We start from the raw sequence: 15,686 nt of genomic DNA, 5'->3' as shown, positions 1-15,686 counted from the left end.
TTTATTTTTATCTGAAAACTCTGTTTAATTAACATAAAATAACAAAGTTACCATAACACTAAATTTAGGAATACCAAAAATGGACTTACCTAAAAAAAAATTCAAAAATTTTTTTTTAATTTCATTTTTCAACCAAATTATTATGACAAAAAAAATTCATATCCTTTTCTTAGTCCCTATCACTGGAAATCGTATGCAATTGTCTGTAAATCTTGAAAAATTTATATTATTATCTTCAATAATGAGTAAGTTATACAACTTTTAAGAAACTATTGTCACATTGTTTCCGGTACCTATGGCAACCAAAAATATTTATATGTGAGTTTCATAATTTAAAGTTTGATCGGAAGTGTACTATAACAATTTATTTTGAAAATAACGGTTCTTCACAAACATTTCAATATGATATTATTTAAAAATATTAAAGGTTAAAATTTTTAGTGACTTTTTCCCGAACGTCTGGTAAAATCGGACGTTGGCACTTTTCAGACACCTTTTGTCGTCCGGTAAAATCGGACGTTGGCACTCAAAGGGTTAACGATAAGGTCCGATTTGTCCACATAATTAACCCTTTGAGTGCCAGGTATTCCAGACACTTTCATTGTGAAGTGCCAGACATGGCCTCTGCAGACACAGACAGTTGTGGCTGCCTTTGCACTATCCAGATCTAATAACAAATAGTAGATAGGGACAGAGTGACCTCCAGATAATACCACGGAACCTTAAAAAGTGAACTTATATCAATTAAATTATCGTATTAGCAGGGCGTTGCAGTTCATATTTTTGGAATCCCTGACATGGGTGAGTTGTGGTCAACAAAATATGAGACTGGTATGTATCTGATGATAGGCCATACTTCTCTGAACAAGACTCACTTATATTTCAAAAATGAAGTTAGAAGGTGTTATCTACAGAAATTGTAAAAACACAAACTGGGTTGTGTACAAAGAAAATCTGAAGGTAAAGAATCCTGCAATAATAAGGGTCGGATTACAATTATATTTCAACTTAACTTATCAGGTAACAAATTAACTTGTCAATATGAACTTTTTAATCAAAAGAGCTAACCATTTGTCAATAGGAAAAGTCCCAAGGTCATCATGGCCATAAGTGGTACAAGAGGTTTAAAGATGGCTGAACATCGACAGAAGATAATGCTCATTCCAGTTGCCCTTCAACATCAATCAACGATGACAATGTTGCTGAATTGAACGCTCTCGTACGATCAGACCATCGACTAATAATCTGTGAAATGACATAAAAATGTAACATTTCATTTGGTTCATGTCAAGAAACTTTAACTGAAAAACTTCAAATGCGTCGTGTTGAGACAAAATTTATTCCAAAACAGTTGACCCAAGACCACAAACAACACCGAATTCAGCTTTCTGAGGAACTTCTTGAAATGGCGAATGATAAAAGCTTCTTGAAACAGGTCATTACAGGAGACGAGACATGGGTTATTTTTATGACATGGAAACAAAGCCCAGTCATCACAATTGACATCAAAAGGCTCTCCAAGACCCAAGAAAGCTCTCCAAGTGAAATAAAATGTGAAGGTCATGCTTACGGTTTTCTTTGACTATAAAGGTGTTGTCTACTATGAGTTCTTTCCACAAGGTCAGACAATTAATTGTTTTGTTTATCTTGAAACCCTAAGACAATTGCATAATGCTGTGAGAAGAAAGAGACCAAGCTGTGGCAAAGTGGTGATTGGATTCTTCATCATGACAACACTCCTGTTCACTCTGCATTAGTTATCCATGAGTTTTGTGCAAAGAACGCAATGACTGTCGTCCCTCAGCCCCCCTACTCACCTGACCTGGCTCCAGGCAACTATTTTCTTTTCCTGAAGCTCAAGAGACCCCTGAAAGGATGAAGATTTCAGTTGATGAAATTAAAGAAAAATCACCCCTTATAGTATTCAGCAGGAAAGACTCTGGTTGGTATCTGGGTGAAACTGTAAAATTATGTTGGTGATCTTGAGAGGGAGAGAGATGATATTTTTGCACATGATCCTTGATAACATGCAAAAAAGGTTTCCTCTGCCAAACTGTTAAAGGTAATGATTGATACCTCTTAGAGAAGTAATACCTTTCCACCAGAAGCATTGAAATGGTTTGCTGATGGCTATAACATAAGAAGTGGCATGGGTATTAGACATTCAGTGATGTTGCCATGTACATATATGTTGTGCGTATTCCTATTTACGTTTTATTAATAACGAGATAGTTTTTGAAGATGTTCAACTACAAAATTGTCTGGATTGTTATCAGATAATTTCTTCTCAGTAGGATCAACAACCCTACTCTTAGTTGAATTTCACGCCTTAAAGGGATTTTAGGAAATAACAAAGCTGATGTTTTGAAAAATTGGGCTTAACATCAAACATGACAGGTCTTTAATTTGTTCTGTGGGATTCCCAAATTTGTGACCTTTACAAGTATTTCAAGCTGTATTCAGACAGAACACACAAGATAATGTGAGATTGTTGCAAAGCAACAGTTTAATTTATTTGTATGTATATATTTAAAATATCTACAAACAGTCTAACAGTCTAAATACAGTCAAACTTTCACTTCATAAATTTTAACGTATTTTAATTGATAAATTTTGAATTGCCACTGTTTTACCCTACTTCCAATTAAATTTAAATCCAAGGTTTTACATTTTTATTTAGTGCAATATATTTTATAATATTTTGCATTTGTTTGGTTTATTTTCATAAAGTAACTGGTTTAAAAATCTTTGAACATTATAAAGAAAGGAAAGTATTTCTGTAGTGACAGCCAATTACTGCAGTTGGTGTAGTTACAACAAATATGTAGCATTCTTAGTATGAACTTATTTAAATTAACCAATACTGTAAATATGTTACTAAGTTCATTTTATTTTTCAGTGCTCTGTTGTTTCTTGTTTTCTTTTCTGTCTCTTTAACATATATTTATTAGTAAGCTCGCAATAATTTTAACAAAACTCAGAGCCACACACAGGATTTGTCCCATATGACTCTTTAATCTTATTGTAATGTGTGATTACAAAAAAATATCCGATTCTGTATTTAAAAACTACAGTTTTACTGTAATAAAACTGCAGTAATTACACATATTATCATATTTATTAACTGGTTTTTGTATGTTGTAATAATAAGATAAATTTGAGATGAAGAGTTCATATCAGGTGGTTGAAAGGTTTAACCACCTGATGTCCAGTAAGACGTTGATTATGCAAAGATAATTGTAGGATAAGCCCAAATAATAACAATTTTAAATGAATACCCTAATATTGTATCATGAATATGTGGAATGGAAGCCATTCTATTCATGATTACTTATAATGTCATCCAATATTGAGTCGTTATATTTTTGTACTACCATTATGGTTTAAAATTTCAAAAATAGGAGATAGATAAAATCTTAATATTGTACCTACTTTTTATTTTTAGCTGATTGTTACGAAGTTAAAATAGTTCTAAGATTCAAATGTTATAATAAATCTTTTATGATACTATCATATTAAAATAAATCTGCAAGATGAAAGTCCTAGTGAATTGTCAATGGTGTGGTGGTACTATCACAAAGTCTTAACCCAAATTTTTCATTTAATTACTGTCAGTTAGATAAAATTATTCAATTAATTAAAAATAACCAGAACTAATTGAATCATTATCACAAATACATTTCATGACCAACATACATTTCCCACATTGTCACACAATATTACACTCAATGTTTTAGCCGAAGAAAATATATGCTATTGTAGCTTCTTTTTAATACATAAATCGAATCAGTCCACATTGACTTTGAAGGAAGTGCCCCAATGTGAGCCATCGTTTAATCACATGATGTTCTTGTAGTCCCACACAAGTGTAGGGCTGACACACCCTCACGTCACCCTGAGTTCCATTCAGAATCACGAGCTCCAGTCTTTCTCATCCCATCCAGGGTCTGGTCTTAATCTGCAACAATTTGAGAGTCAATTCTTAATGAAGTTCAAAAAGGAAGTGTCCCAAAGTAGGTTAGCCCTAGACAGGGTTTAGTCCCATAATGCTCTTGTAATCCCACACAAGTATAGGACAGACACACCCTAACGTCACCCTGAGTTCCATTCAGAATCTTGACTGGAATTTCAAGATCCCACAAGGATCTGATTTTATTCTATAACAATGTAAGAGTAAATTTTTGTTGGTGTTAAATTAAAGTGTCCCAAATTAAGTCATTTTGAGACAGGGTCTAGTCTCATATTCTTATAGTCCTACACAAATGTAGAGCTATCATACCAGTTCCTGTCTAGCTTATTCCAGCCAGGTTCTCGTTATTTCTGATGTTGGGAAATCATTGAATCATGGTCTGTTTATTATTATAGACTATTATTAGATAATATTAGATTATTATTATTAATTTTAATCTTTTTTGACGATGTATTTACTAAACTCAATAATGGGCTACATTTTCTTCAGTAGCCTTAGAGGTTGCTGAGGTGATGTTAATATGGGCATCTTGTTTGGAATCACCTATGGTTCTATTCATTTCATATTGCATTAGTAAATGTGTATTGTAGGCTACTTGTTGATTAGTCAACTATCGAATTAAGTACTCACATGTCACACAGCCACTTCAGCAGTCTGAATACTGTCCTGATGCAGTAAGGGAGTGGGCAGGTGAGATAGTGTGGAGCTTTTGCCTGGCTGAGAGTACACCATCTTGTATTCTTGTGCACATTTTGTGCAGAGACCGTATCTGTCAACATATCCTTTTTGGTAATGACTAAATTATGCAAAACTTCTGTTCTATAACATATATAATATTCTGTACAAAATTAAGGATTATATGGATGAGGCATATATTCATGTTTAATTATACTAGTGGTTCCTAAGGTTTGTTTAAAGAAGGAAAGAGATGCCTATCCCCTTGCAAACCTTTTCTGCATGTTCTCATGGCCCAGTGGCCTGTGAAAGGATTCTATCAAATAGAATTATGGGAGAAGTTAATACAGTACAAGGTTGATGGTACTGATAAAAGGTGCTGCAGTCACAGATAGGATTTGAAGATGTGCTATCTCTAAGTAAGATCCAAAGGCCGACTTTTTAGACAACTTGGCCATTGGCACTCCCAGGTAAAGACATGGAGAGTGAAAATTAATTATAAATGTTCTATATAATATACTCTATTGTTGACTAGCTCTGAAAATAAATTATTCAAAAATGAGTAGCCCAATGATAAGGGATGGAAAGGGATCTTAATCTATGTAGAATTCAAACAAAATTAAATCATCAGCTCATAGTTTTGAAGGTATATTTGAACGAATTGACATGATGTCAGATTGTTCTAAGAGAGATTTGAGGAAGGAAAAGCATTTTACCTGTATTTTAGATCTCTAGGATACGTGTGCCATTTTCTGTTAAATCTTGATCAATTATTAGTTATAAATGTGAATGATTTTTTTAAACTAAATTTGTTTCTTTATGTAGTATAGGTACACCATAAACCAGTTTCAAAATATAGAATTTTTTACATAAAAGCATTATTATTGTTGCGAGACTTCGAATATACTGGCAACTGCACTATGCAATACCATCTAATCTTTAAAATATAAAACTATGGTATTACATAGTTACAATATTTTATTCTTAAATATAGAGACGAGTATGATTCATCACAAGTGAATTCTCTCCTTTTATACAAATACAAGAGTTTTTAGCAAATAATTGACTCTTTTAGCTTGACTTTGTTTACAAAAAACGAACAATTAATCTTTCACAAACTACTCTTTACAAACAGTATCTAAATGCTAAGCAGCAATGGAATTTAAGCTATCAAGACTTATTTGTACATTATTAGTGATTATACTAAATGTAAGATACTAATAAGTACTTCCAAATAAGCAGTAAACTGAAGAAAATATTTGGTGGAAACTTTTATTGCTTCAACCACAATTCTAAATGTCTTGGGGTCACATATAGTTATTATATGAAAGTATCTTATTCTTGCATTGTGCAGTCAGTTTAAGGGAGTTTTACTGAGATTGGCATCTTTATTCATTAGAAATTTCAAGAATCAAGAATTTTTATTGCTGTCCCACATTAAGCATTAACAATGTCACAGGATTGGCATGAATTAGGCTACATCATTTGCCATATTTCATTATAACTAGTTTCTTATAACTAAATTTGACATTAACACACTGTGTATGAGCTGACATAACTCCTGTCTTGGACTAGGTTGTTATGGTGAAAGCAGCATCTTTCAGATAAGATAGCCTAGTATCACTCCCGACAACCCCATTAACACTCTTGCATGTCTGTTTAACTCATTCAGGGCGCCAGAGTTAGAATGTCATCTAGAGGGTGTAGGATAGAGAGAGGTTGTTGTGTGTGTCCATTGGGTGGTAGGAAGTAAAGTCCTTTATATTTGATACCTGGCTTCCAGGTAACTATCTTGCAGCACTGTGCCACAAATTGACTAGTTAACTTAGACATAACCTATCTTTAAGCATGTCTAAAGACTACTTTTGCAAACTAAATTAATTGATTCTTACCTGGCAAGTAGTTGAATCAAATCTTTCCTGTACTGAGCTGTCATGATGGCGTAAAGGTAAGGGTTGGCACAGGAGTTAATCGGATAGAAGAACACTAGCAGAATCTTAGAGCGAGTAACGTCGATGAGAGGGTAACCGGCAACTGCAGTGAGCGAGAAAAAAGCAATGGGAGCCCAGCAAGCGAAATTTGTCCCCACTAGTAAGGTCATCTTGCGAGCAACTGTTCCTTCACCTGTAGGATGTCTTGTCTCATATCTGCGTTAACAAAGAATAATATGTCTTTGTTAAAAATGTTTCCTACCCAAGTAAATGTTTTTATCAACCCCATGTAATTTTTATCATACTACATCTACGTACATTTCACACCATACACTTATTGTCTTCATTAGGATGTTGTTTGTGTCCCATGAATTCTTGAAGATTTGTAATCAAATTCAAAATGATATATTAAAAATAAATAATGGTTATACATATATAATATACTTGTTTTCCCATTTAATTGGATCATAAGTGGTGAAAAATGAATAAAAATAATTATACCCATTTTTAAAACCGAAATTCTATTATCCTTTCAAACCTTTCATCATCAATAACTTTAAACTTTGTTTTAACACCTTAACTGTGGCTCTTTACTGAGTGTTCTAGTCTTGAGTATGGAGGATACCTTGCACTAGTGCATCTACCGCAGTCAGTGTATTAAGTCTTGATTTTTCCATAAAAATTACAATACATTAAATTTGAAAGATCTTATTAAAAAGGTTTGAAAATGTAAAGTTTCGCTTTTACTGTAATTTAAACTTGTTTGCCAAATTATGAAATTAATCTCATTTACATGGTTTCTATTACAGTGTCAATTCCATATTATTTAAAAATATAGTTTAATATTTTAAACTTGATCTGTAAATGTTAAAGATAACGATTTTGTAGTTATTTTTAATGATCAAATGGAGCATAAATATCACACATTAAGTTGATTTACTTGAAACAATAAGATTTAAGGAATAACATTCTTTTTTTCAAATAAGTATATTGTTTTTAACTAATAGGTTTATGACTATGAGTGAAATGTTTTGTTAGTGTTTAGTTGCTAACCACACTTAAGATATTAGAGCACTTTGGACAGCAAAAACTTACCCAAGTGAAAGATAGATCTGTGTGTAGCAGCAGCAGATGAGTACAAATGCTACTCCAGTAAACGCCAAAAGGTAGAGGATGTAGGCTACAGAGAGAGTGTCGTGTGTGTCCATTGGGAGGCAGATGCTGGAACATATAATTAATGTTTGTATGAGATTATTGTTCATTAGAGACTAAAGATAGAGTGATAGGGGTTACATCATATAGATAGATACAATGGTTGGTTATCTTCATCAAGAATGTTTGCTTTGGTTTACTATGGTGAGGATTGAACTTTCTCTTTAATAATGATCTAGTGCACAAGATTATTCTTGAAGTGTGAGAATATTGCATAATTTTCATATTAATTATAGCTTCAGTGGATGAGCTTTCACTCAATTTATTTAATATTTCTTTAGCTAGCCATTAAGCTTTAGACCATCAGTGTGACTAAGGGGGAGGGGGATTTACAATGTCAGTTCAATTGATGATTGGTGAACTTTAATTTTTAGTACAAAAGATCCTTTTTTAACAATTTTATTGGTATTTTTACCGTTTTACTTAAATTAATAGCCATTTTTGTGGTGTTGTAAAAAAATAGAAAAGCCTACTTAGAACAAAGATAACTTCACAATTTATGAACACTAAAATAACTTCTTCTATCTTTGAAAGTCTGTATAAAGTAAACCAATAAAAGATCAAATTGTTGTACGTGCAAAAGGTGCTACAAAAATCATGAAGCATCATCCTACCATTCATTCCTACACCTTACATAATCTCATCAAACTACCATTTATAGTATTTAGGTAGATAATGTAACTAAACAAACATTTCGATCAATATTATGTATGAATAGTTTCTCCTTTCATCAAGTATGCAATTCTGGCTTGGAGTAACTCATATGTTGCTCTAAAAGTATTTAAAATACAACAAAAATCAATTCTTATATTAGCTGATAAACCTATCAACTCACTCTGTTAAATATATTTACAATCTGTGAATATTAACTTTAGGCCTGTATTCTTGATTTAGTGTAGATATTATCATTTATACTTTTAAGAATAGAGGGCTGCTATTAATTATGAATATACGGCATGGTAATTCGAGATAAAAGTTATTTCTAACCAGTACATCATAGACTTGGTTTAAATGAAAACTTTCTATATTATCTAGAGCCTAAAATGTTTAGTAATGTGCCTAATTCATAAAAACAACTACAAGCTTCACATATTTCAAACTCAAGCTACAATAATGACTACAAGAAAGGGCATTTAATACACTAAACCCATTTAAAAAAATACTCTCTTTTTGTCTACTGGGTTTTGTATACAAGATTGTATTCATATAACTTGTAGGTGTAACTTTATTTTCTAAGTTGTTAAGGCATTGACAATTGACATGTACGTATAATATTTATTTTAATCATGTACAAAAAATCTTATAGATGTATACAGTGAATGAATGGACTTCCTAATTTGGAAGGATGCTTTGATATTAGGTACTATGAGATTATATACTATGAAAATCAGTCTTATTAGACGGCTGGATGTCTGGAGCTGTAACACATTTAGATGGTGCGAGACCCACATTTCAAAAGTCCTCTGGCCTAATGTAATACTATCAGAAAAACTATTAAATCTGTGGTGTGTAGAACTGAGCGAATACAGACAACTAACCTGGTACTAGAGTAGCTGCTCACACCAAACAGTGGTAGGGCAGCCAGCAGCAGAGCGTAGGCCCACCCCACCAGCATGACCTTACCAGCGAGTGTGAGATCTACTCTGTTGGTGTACAGAGCATGTCTAATAGCAAACCACCTCTCTATTGTGAGAAGACTTAGTGTAAAGATGGACAACTGGCTAGCAAATACTGTCATGAAACCAGCAACTTGACACCCACTACCTGTAACAATAACAGAGGTCTTATCCATTATCCAGAAAATAAAGGTATGAATCCCAAAAAAAAAAGATGAAAACATATTTTCATTACATTCTTCAATGTGAAAAAGAGTAATTACTTTCCTCAGCATTGAATTTCCTTCTATTTTCAAACAACATTGATTATGTTGAACTAAACAACTATAATTATTTTCTTACTTCAATTGATACAAATAATCTTCAGTATATTAATAAAGCAATATTGTAATTTTTTAGTTTGTGCATATTTTACAAAATTTTTAAAGTAAATGAAGCTGTTTAAGATAATTTGGGGATATGAAGTTTACACTTTCATATTTATTTGTAATATAATATATGTATATATATATATATATATATATATATACACCATTTACGATGCGTTTGCATTCTTTTCATGGGAACTTAAAAAATAATTTGCGATCCATCTTGTCACTAATAGTCATTATTAACGTTTCATCTTTGAAAGTGTTCTTTTACAACCATTAATGATACTCATCATTCATCCAACACGAACAACCAGTTATCGACCCTTACTTGCCACAATAGTAAAACTCAGACATAGCTCAGTAAATAAGCTGGTAAAAGAAAAGAATGTACATGATTATGAGGTCTGTCAATGTAAAAAAGATTGTCACCTCTCTGCCAGTCAAAAGCGTAGTTGAAGTAAACCCCAGTAGATCGGAGATCAGTAACTGCCAGAAGGAGAAGGTAAAGAGCCATACAAAGGTCAGCGAAGGCCAGGTGACACATAAGGAAGCGAGGTACCGAGGTCTCAGATCCGAGCAGAGATGAGAACCACGAGGACTGCAGTGTTACCGAGGAACGCTGTGCCGATAACAAGCCATACCGAGGTCCTTAGCCAGTCTGAACCCATGATGTCCTCACAAGGGTTCAGAGCATCTGGCTCTGGATAACACTGGACTGGGGGTCTTCTAAACAGAACATTGGATTTGATTTACAATTGATTTCCATATTAGGATTCATTAGAGATTACTTGTAACTTAACAAGCCTTACTTCACTTTCACTATTAGGAATCTAAGTAGGTATATCAACAAATTTTATATCAACCTCATCCTAAGTTGCTATTTATCTCAATCACATAATAATAAACCTTTTAACACATTTTATATATTTTAATCAGTCTTATAATAAAGAACAAAAGTAATTCAACAAACCAAAGTCAAAATTTAACAATAGTGGAGTATACAAATTAAATTGCAATGATTTTCAAAACCACTATATTGGACAAACCGGCCGATCCTTCAAAATTAGATTTAATGAACATATAAAAGCATTGAAGACATCATCAAATTCAAAATATGCTGATTATTTAAATAACACCGGCCATACATACACAAAACATCAAAAACAATCTTGAAATTTTACACACATGCAAAATAAGTCACCTATTGTTAACCTTAGAACTTTTAGAAATTTATAAAAGTGCCAAAATTAATTATAATGTACTATTAAATGACAGAGATTTTCTAACAAAAAATGTATTATTCGATAGATTTTTCAACAATATACATTGATCACATATGAAATTAAATACAAAAAAATTTAGCCACCAAGATAGTTGACAATTTTGTTTCAATTATTTATTTTCTTCATTTACTTTAACCTACAAGTACCTAATGATCAATTCATTGAATCCAAAGTGTACATTGTACAATAAAAAATATATAAAAAGTGTTAGAAGGTTTATTATTGTATATTATATCAAACCCTTTTTGAGGCTACATTTCTAATATCAATTACACACTTGTATGTGAGGTTGCCGCAAATAGCCTGTTGCTGAGAGTGAGGTATCTTTGCTGAGGTCTGGTGAAAGACTTCATCAGTGTCCGAATGAGATCTGGTAGGTCCAGGTGCCTCAATATCTGCCCATCCTCCCAGGGACCCCATGTCTGCACAGATGTTAATGACCAAATGACTGAAAAGCTTATATTTTCACTAGACTATTTCTATTTATGAAGATTTCAAATCTGTCAAGTTGTTAGGGTTCACATCTTGACAGTCGGTTAAGCTATGTGAAGCAATTAAGTAAAAAAATTGTCTCAAGTAATTTTGATTCTTATAAAACTATGAAACTGTGATATTGTTCATATGCTGGTAACTGCTTACTATGAATTTTTTCATTCCCATATAATATATGGTGTATCTTTATGTGGCAATTCTAGTAGTGCAAAAACTGCTCTTAAATGGCAAAAAAAGTTTTAAAAGCAATTAAGAATGTTTCAGATAGGGAGTTGTGTATACCAATTTCCAAAGAATTTAAAATTATGACTTTAACAAATTTTAAATATATACTGTTGTCTAATAGATAATAGTAAGTCTTTGAATAAAACTACCTTCCAGAAAAGACACTCATCACTATTTTACCATCTTGACTTACTTTCAGTAAGATTATAAACACATGGAGCAGTTATGTTTTTATGGAACTTAAATTATTCAGTGAATTACAAGAAATGCATGGTATGTACCTTTGAAAAAGTTTGAAATTGTAATAAAAAATTGTGAAAGAAACAGGTTTTTAATTCTGTAGATGAATTTCTAGCCTGTGATATTGATACCTTATTTATTTAGATTATTTACAAGTTTAATTTATACATGTTACTTAAACCTATGTTTATTATTGTTATAAAATTACTGTTGTTTTTATTTATGTTGCATTGTTGTTATTTCTTGGTAATTGTTATAGTTATTGTTTTGGATATTATCATTATTTTACTTAAGTTTTATAGACATGACTATACTATGTAATATTGCCTTTATATCAAAGTGACTTATGTGACAAAGCATATTTTAACATATCTGTTATTTAACAGCAATAAAGAATCTGAATCTGAATTTATTATTAGTTAGTAATAATTGTTCATTTGAAAGATTGATCTACTTGTATTGAGGATTGAATTTTTTTATGCACTGTCTACAATAGTGTGTACCAACTGATGTAAATCTAATTTAGAACAAAAAAATAAGTTATTACGTGACTTTAGTGATGGGATTTGCCAAATAGAGGATACATTAATTTTACATTAAGCCTGTTTTAATTTCTGTTTTGTTGGTTTACTTTTAATGGCTTTAAATTACTTCTGAATTACCACAAATAACCATTTAGGTAAGCTTCTTTCTTATTGAGCAGGTAATCGTTTATATCTATTTAATTCATCTTGGGGTAACAACAATACCTTATTGTCAAGTTCATTTGAAGAGCCATATCCTCAAGAATCAGTGATAGTTTTGACAATCAATAGGTCATAGTAAAAACGTTTTTGTTTCACCCTCCAATGATATCCTATTAGGAGCTAGGTCCTGACAGGATATTCAGACTTTGTTCAGCCTCTGCCAGTGTAGCGGGCAGGAAAAAGTTTCTTCTCCTGAGAAAACCTCAAATATAATCAATAACTCATTCCAATAATCACCTTCCAAGTGAACTAGACCTATTAATAAAATATTTATCTTTACTCTAATATTTTTAAATCTGTGGTTAGTCATGTGCCGCTTCTGGACATTCATTAGATGTATGAAACATATCGGTTTATAATGTACCCAGGTTAGATTCTACTGGCAGGTATAAATCAGCCAGAAGTCAGCAAACTTCTGGAGAATTATCATATTTTAATTTAAAGTTAATAATTATATTATATAATAGAAATTTAATGTTAGGTATTACTTTATATACAACGTTACCCTAACATATGTTAAGATATAGTTCTTTGCAAGTGGTTTGAAAATTAGGGAAATCCTGTATTTTATATTGATTTTACAAATACCACAATTCTTAAACACTGCAGGCCTTTATCTGACTGGTTTTTTTTATAATTTAACATTACATTTTTATTGAACATTGTATATTGACATGTCCCATTATGGATTCGATAAGAGCCAGCTATAATGGTGATCATATTGATTTCAGTGTCATATGAACAATGCTAAACCTCAAACAGTTCTAAACCCTTATTTTTGGCCATAGAATTAAACAATATGTCTCATTTAAAAACATGTTAAATACGCATCAAATAATTTTTAGTTTTCTAAATATTGCTATTTGCTATTACAAAGAGTTTTCTGTTTTTTATTACATCATCATAAATATATTATAAAAAAAATCTATACATTTTAAAATAGAAGAGACCTAAAATAAAAGAGTACTTTTGTGCTTTCTTACTCCTTCCTCATGAAAAAAACCCAGTTCTAGCAGTTTTGCCAACCTCGCCTCTTCACAGAACATCACCACTTTAACTCTTTCCAGCATTATGATTCAAATTTGTTTTTTTCACAATTGTTTGTCATTAAATTCAATACTTCACATGGTTCTGAAAGCACACAATAAATAGCAGATGATAGTAATTACTGCCTATTGTACTGTTTTCCCACCTAAATTCAGTCTGTCAACAAGAGATGGGTTTCAAGGTCACTGGTTCAGCTGGGGATCTTAGTGACATCAAATTGTGGTGTTAATGGGGTTACAAAGACTGTCAGTTCTTTTCTCACCAGTCTACAATTGTTTCTCTTCTCCTTGCTAATGTATCACATTCTGCCAAGATATGATAAGGTGTCCATCATGACAAAATCTACAGGCTCCATATTCTCTTTGACGTGTTCCTTGTACTATTTGTACTCTAGTGTAATATTTATTAAAAAGTGCTGATTAAAATTAATAATTGACCTACTACAGAGACACAACAAGTTATGCGAAATACAAATTCTATTTAAACTTTTTGTACTGTTTTTTTTTTTTTTTTTTAAGAAATGTTTGTTTTGAACTTTTACTATGTTCTAAGAAGGCGTGTTATGAGTAGGGTTGTAAAACAGAATATTATTGTGTTTTTAGTAAAAAAAATGCTACATTTTAAATTCTGATCAGGACAACACATAAGGTTGTAAATAATATAGCAATAGCGTGATAGTAAAGTACACATAATGAGAGTATTATTTGAAACAGTAAACAATAGCTGCAAGTATTAAATTTTATTCTAAACAATTGCAATTTTTATATTCATAACTTAACTTCTTGTTTCAAACAAATATTTTGGAATACAACGATTACATATGCTTATAGCAATCGTCTTACCTCATTCAAATCCTTTATGTTAAAAAAAAATATTTATACAGTTACTCAGTATTAACACATTTAATATTTAGCTTACAACTACCAAGCATGGTTACACACCTGCCCCCGGTTCATTTTGGTCGTAGCCAGTCTGCGTATTAAAAGGCACCCCCTCTTGCACCATGATAGGCTGAGTGTTGTGGTGGAAAGTATGTTCCCCGGAGAGAGGGGGCAAGAAGTTAGGCTGCCCCTCCATGATGATGGCACCGAAATTTTCACTGGCAAATCTCTTCGTCCTATCGTTACCCTCACACATCTCCTTAACCGTAGCCAGATATTTCTAAAAAAATGTTTTGTTCTAAGTAATCGATTTTAATGTAAATTAAATCATACTATATATTAACTAGTGAAAAATTTAAATTCATGGATATGTGTTAACCTTCTATGCAAACATTACTGTGTAATAATATCTTATAAAGAAAGTATTCATACTTGTATTGGCCTAGGCTGGTGAAGAGAATGGTTTTAAACCAGACTTGAAAAAGTAGAAAGAAACGCATTAGTACGCAAGAGGTAGGATCAATAAGAAACATGAATGCAATAACCATTTAAGGTACTGAAATTGATTTTGGGGTTGGAAAATATTTGTCAATATTGAATTTATAGCCCTTTAAGACAACTTCTCTAAATACAAAAAAGAAAAAAAACTTTTATTACTTCAAGTAAAATTACAGGCATTTTTTTAATCAGGCCCAATTAAAAACATCAGAAGATGAATGTTTAATTCTTTATAGTGTGTAATTGAATTATCTTTACAGGTAGTGACATTTAATTTGTTTATAAAAAATGTAATTTCATTTAAAAAATATGCAATTAAAAAATAATGTTTATTAGACATAAATGAATAAAATCATGCCAATCCCTAAAGCTATTTCTCATGTATACACAAACAATTTCACATCTTTATCTTCAGCCCTTTATTTTTGGGTGTAATTACAAAACTGCCTGCTTTAAATTCAATAGTTAGTTTGTAAAATTAGTTAGTAATAGTAATTAA

General features: G+C 31.8%; 1 protein-coding gene across 1 annotated transcript in view; it reads right to left on the bottom strand.

Moving 5' to 3' along the window:
- Positions 1–456: 456 nt before the first annotated feature.
- The window catches only part of LOC124352971 (thyrotropin receptor-like), a 37,670-nt gene continuing 22,440 nt past the window's right edge, over positions 457–15,686 (bottom strand). Inside the window, 9 exon segments of the mRNA XM_046802731.1 lie at positions 457–3,958; positions 4,601–4,739; positions 6,538–6,792; positions 7,672–7,797; positions 9,327–9,552; positions 10,205–10,343; positions 10,345–10,501; positions 11,336–11,480; positions 14,750–14,969. Coding sequence (XP_046658687.1) covers positions 4,604–4,739; positions 6,538–6,792; positions 7,672–7,797; positions 9,327–9,552; positions 10,205–10,343; positions 10,345–10,501; positions 11,336–11,480; positions 14,750–14,969 — 1,404 coding nt within the window. The 3' untranslated portion in view covers positions 457–3,958; positions 4,601–4,603.

The sequence above is a fragment of the Homalodisca vitripennis genome, chromosome 1, assembly GCF_021130785.1.
Source record: "Homalodisca vitripennis isolate AUS2020 chromosome 1, UT_GWSS_2.1, whole genome shotgun sequence".
NCBI classification, from domain to species: Eukaryota; Metazoa; Arthropoda; class Insecta; order Hemiptera; family Cicadellidae; genus Homalodisca; species Homalodisca vitripennis.
The sequence above is the reverse complement of the archived record's forward strand: the minus strand, read 5'-3'. Positions and strand labels throughout refer to the sequence as shown.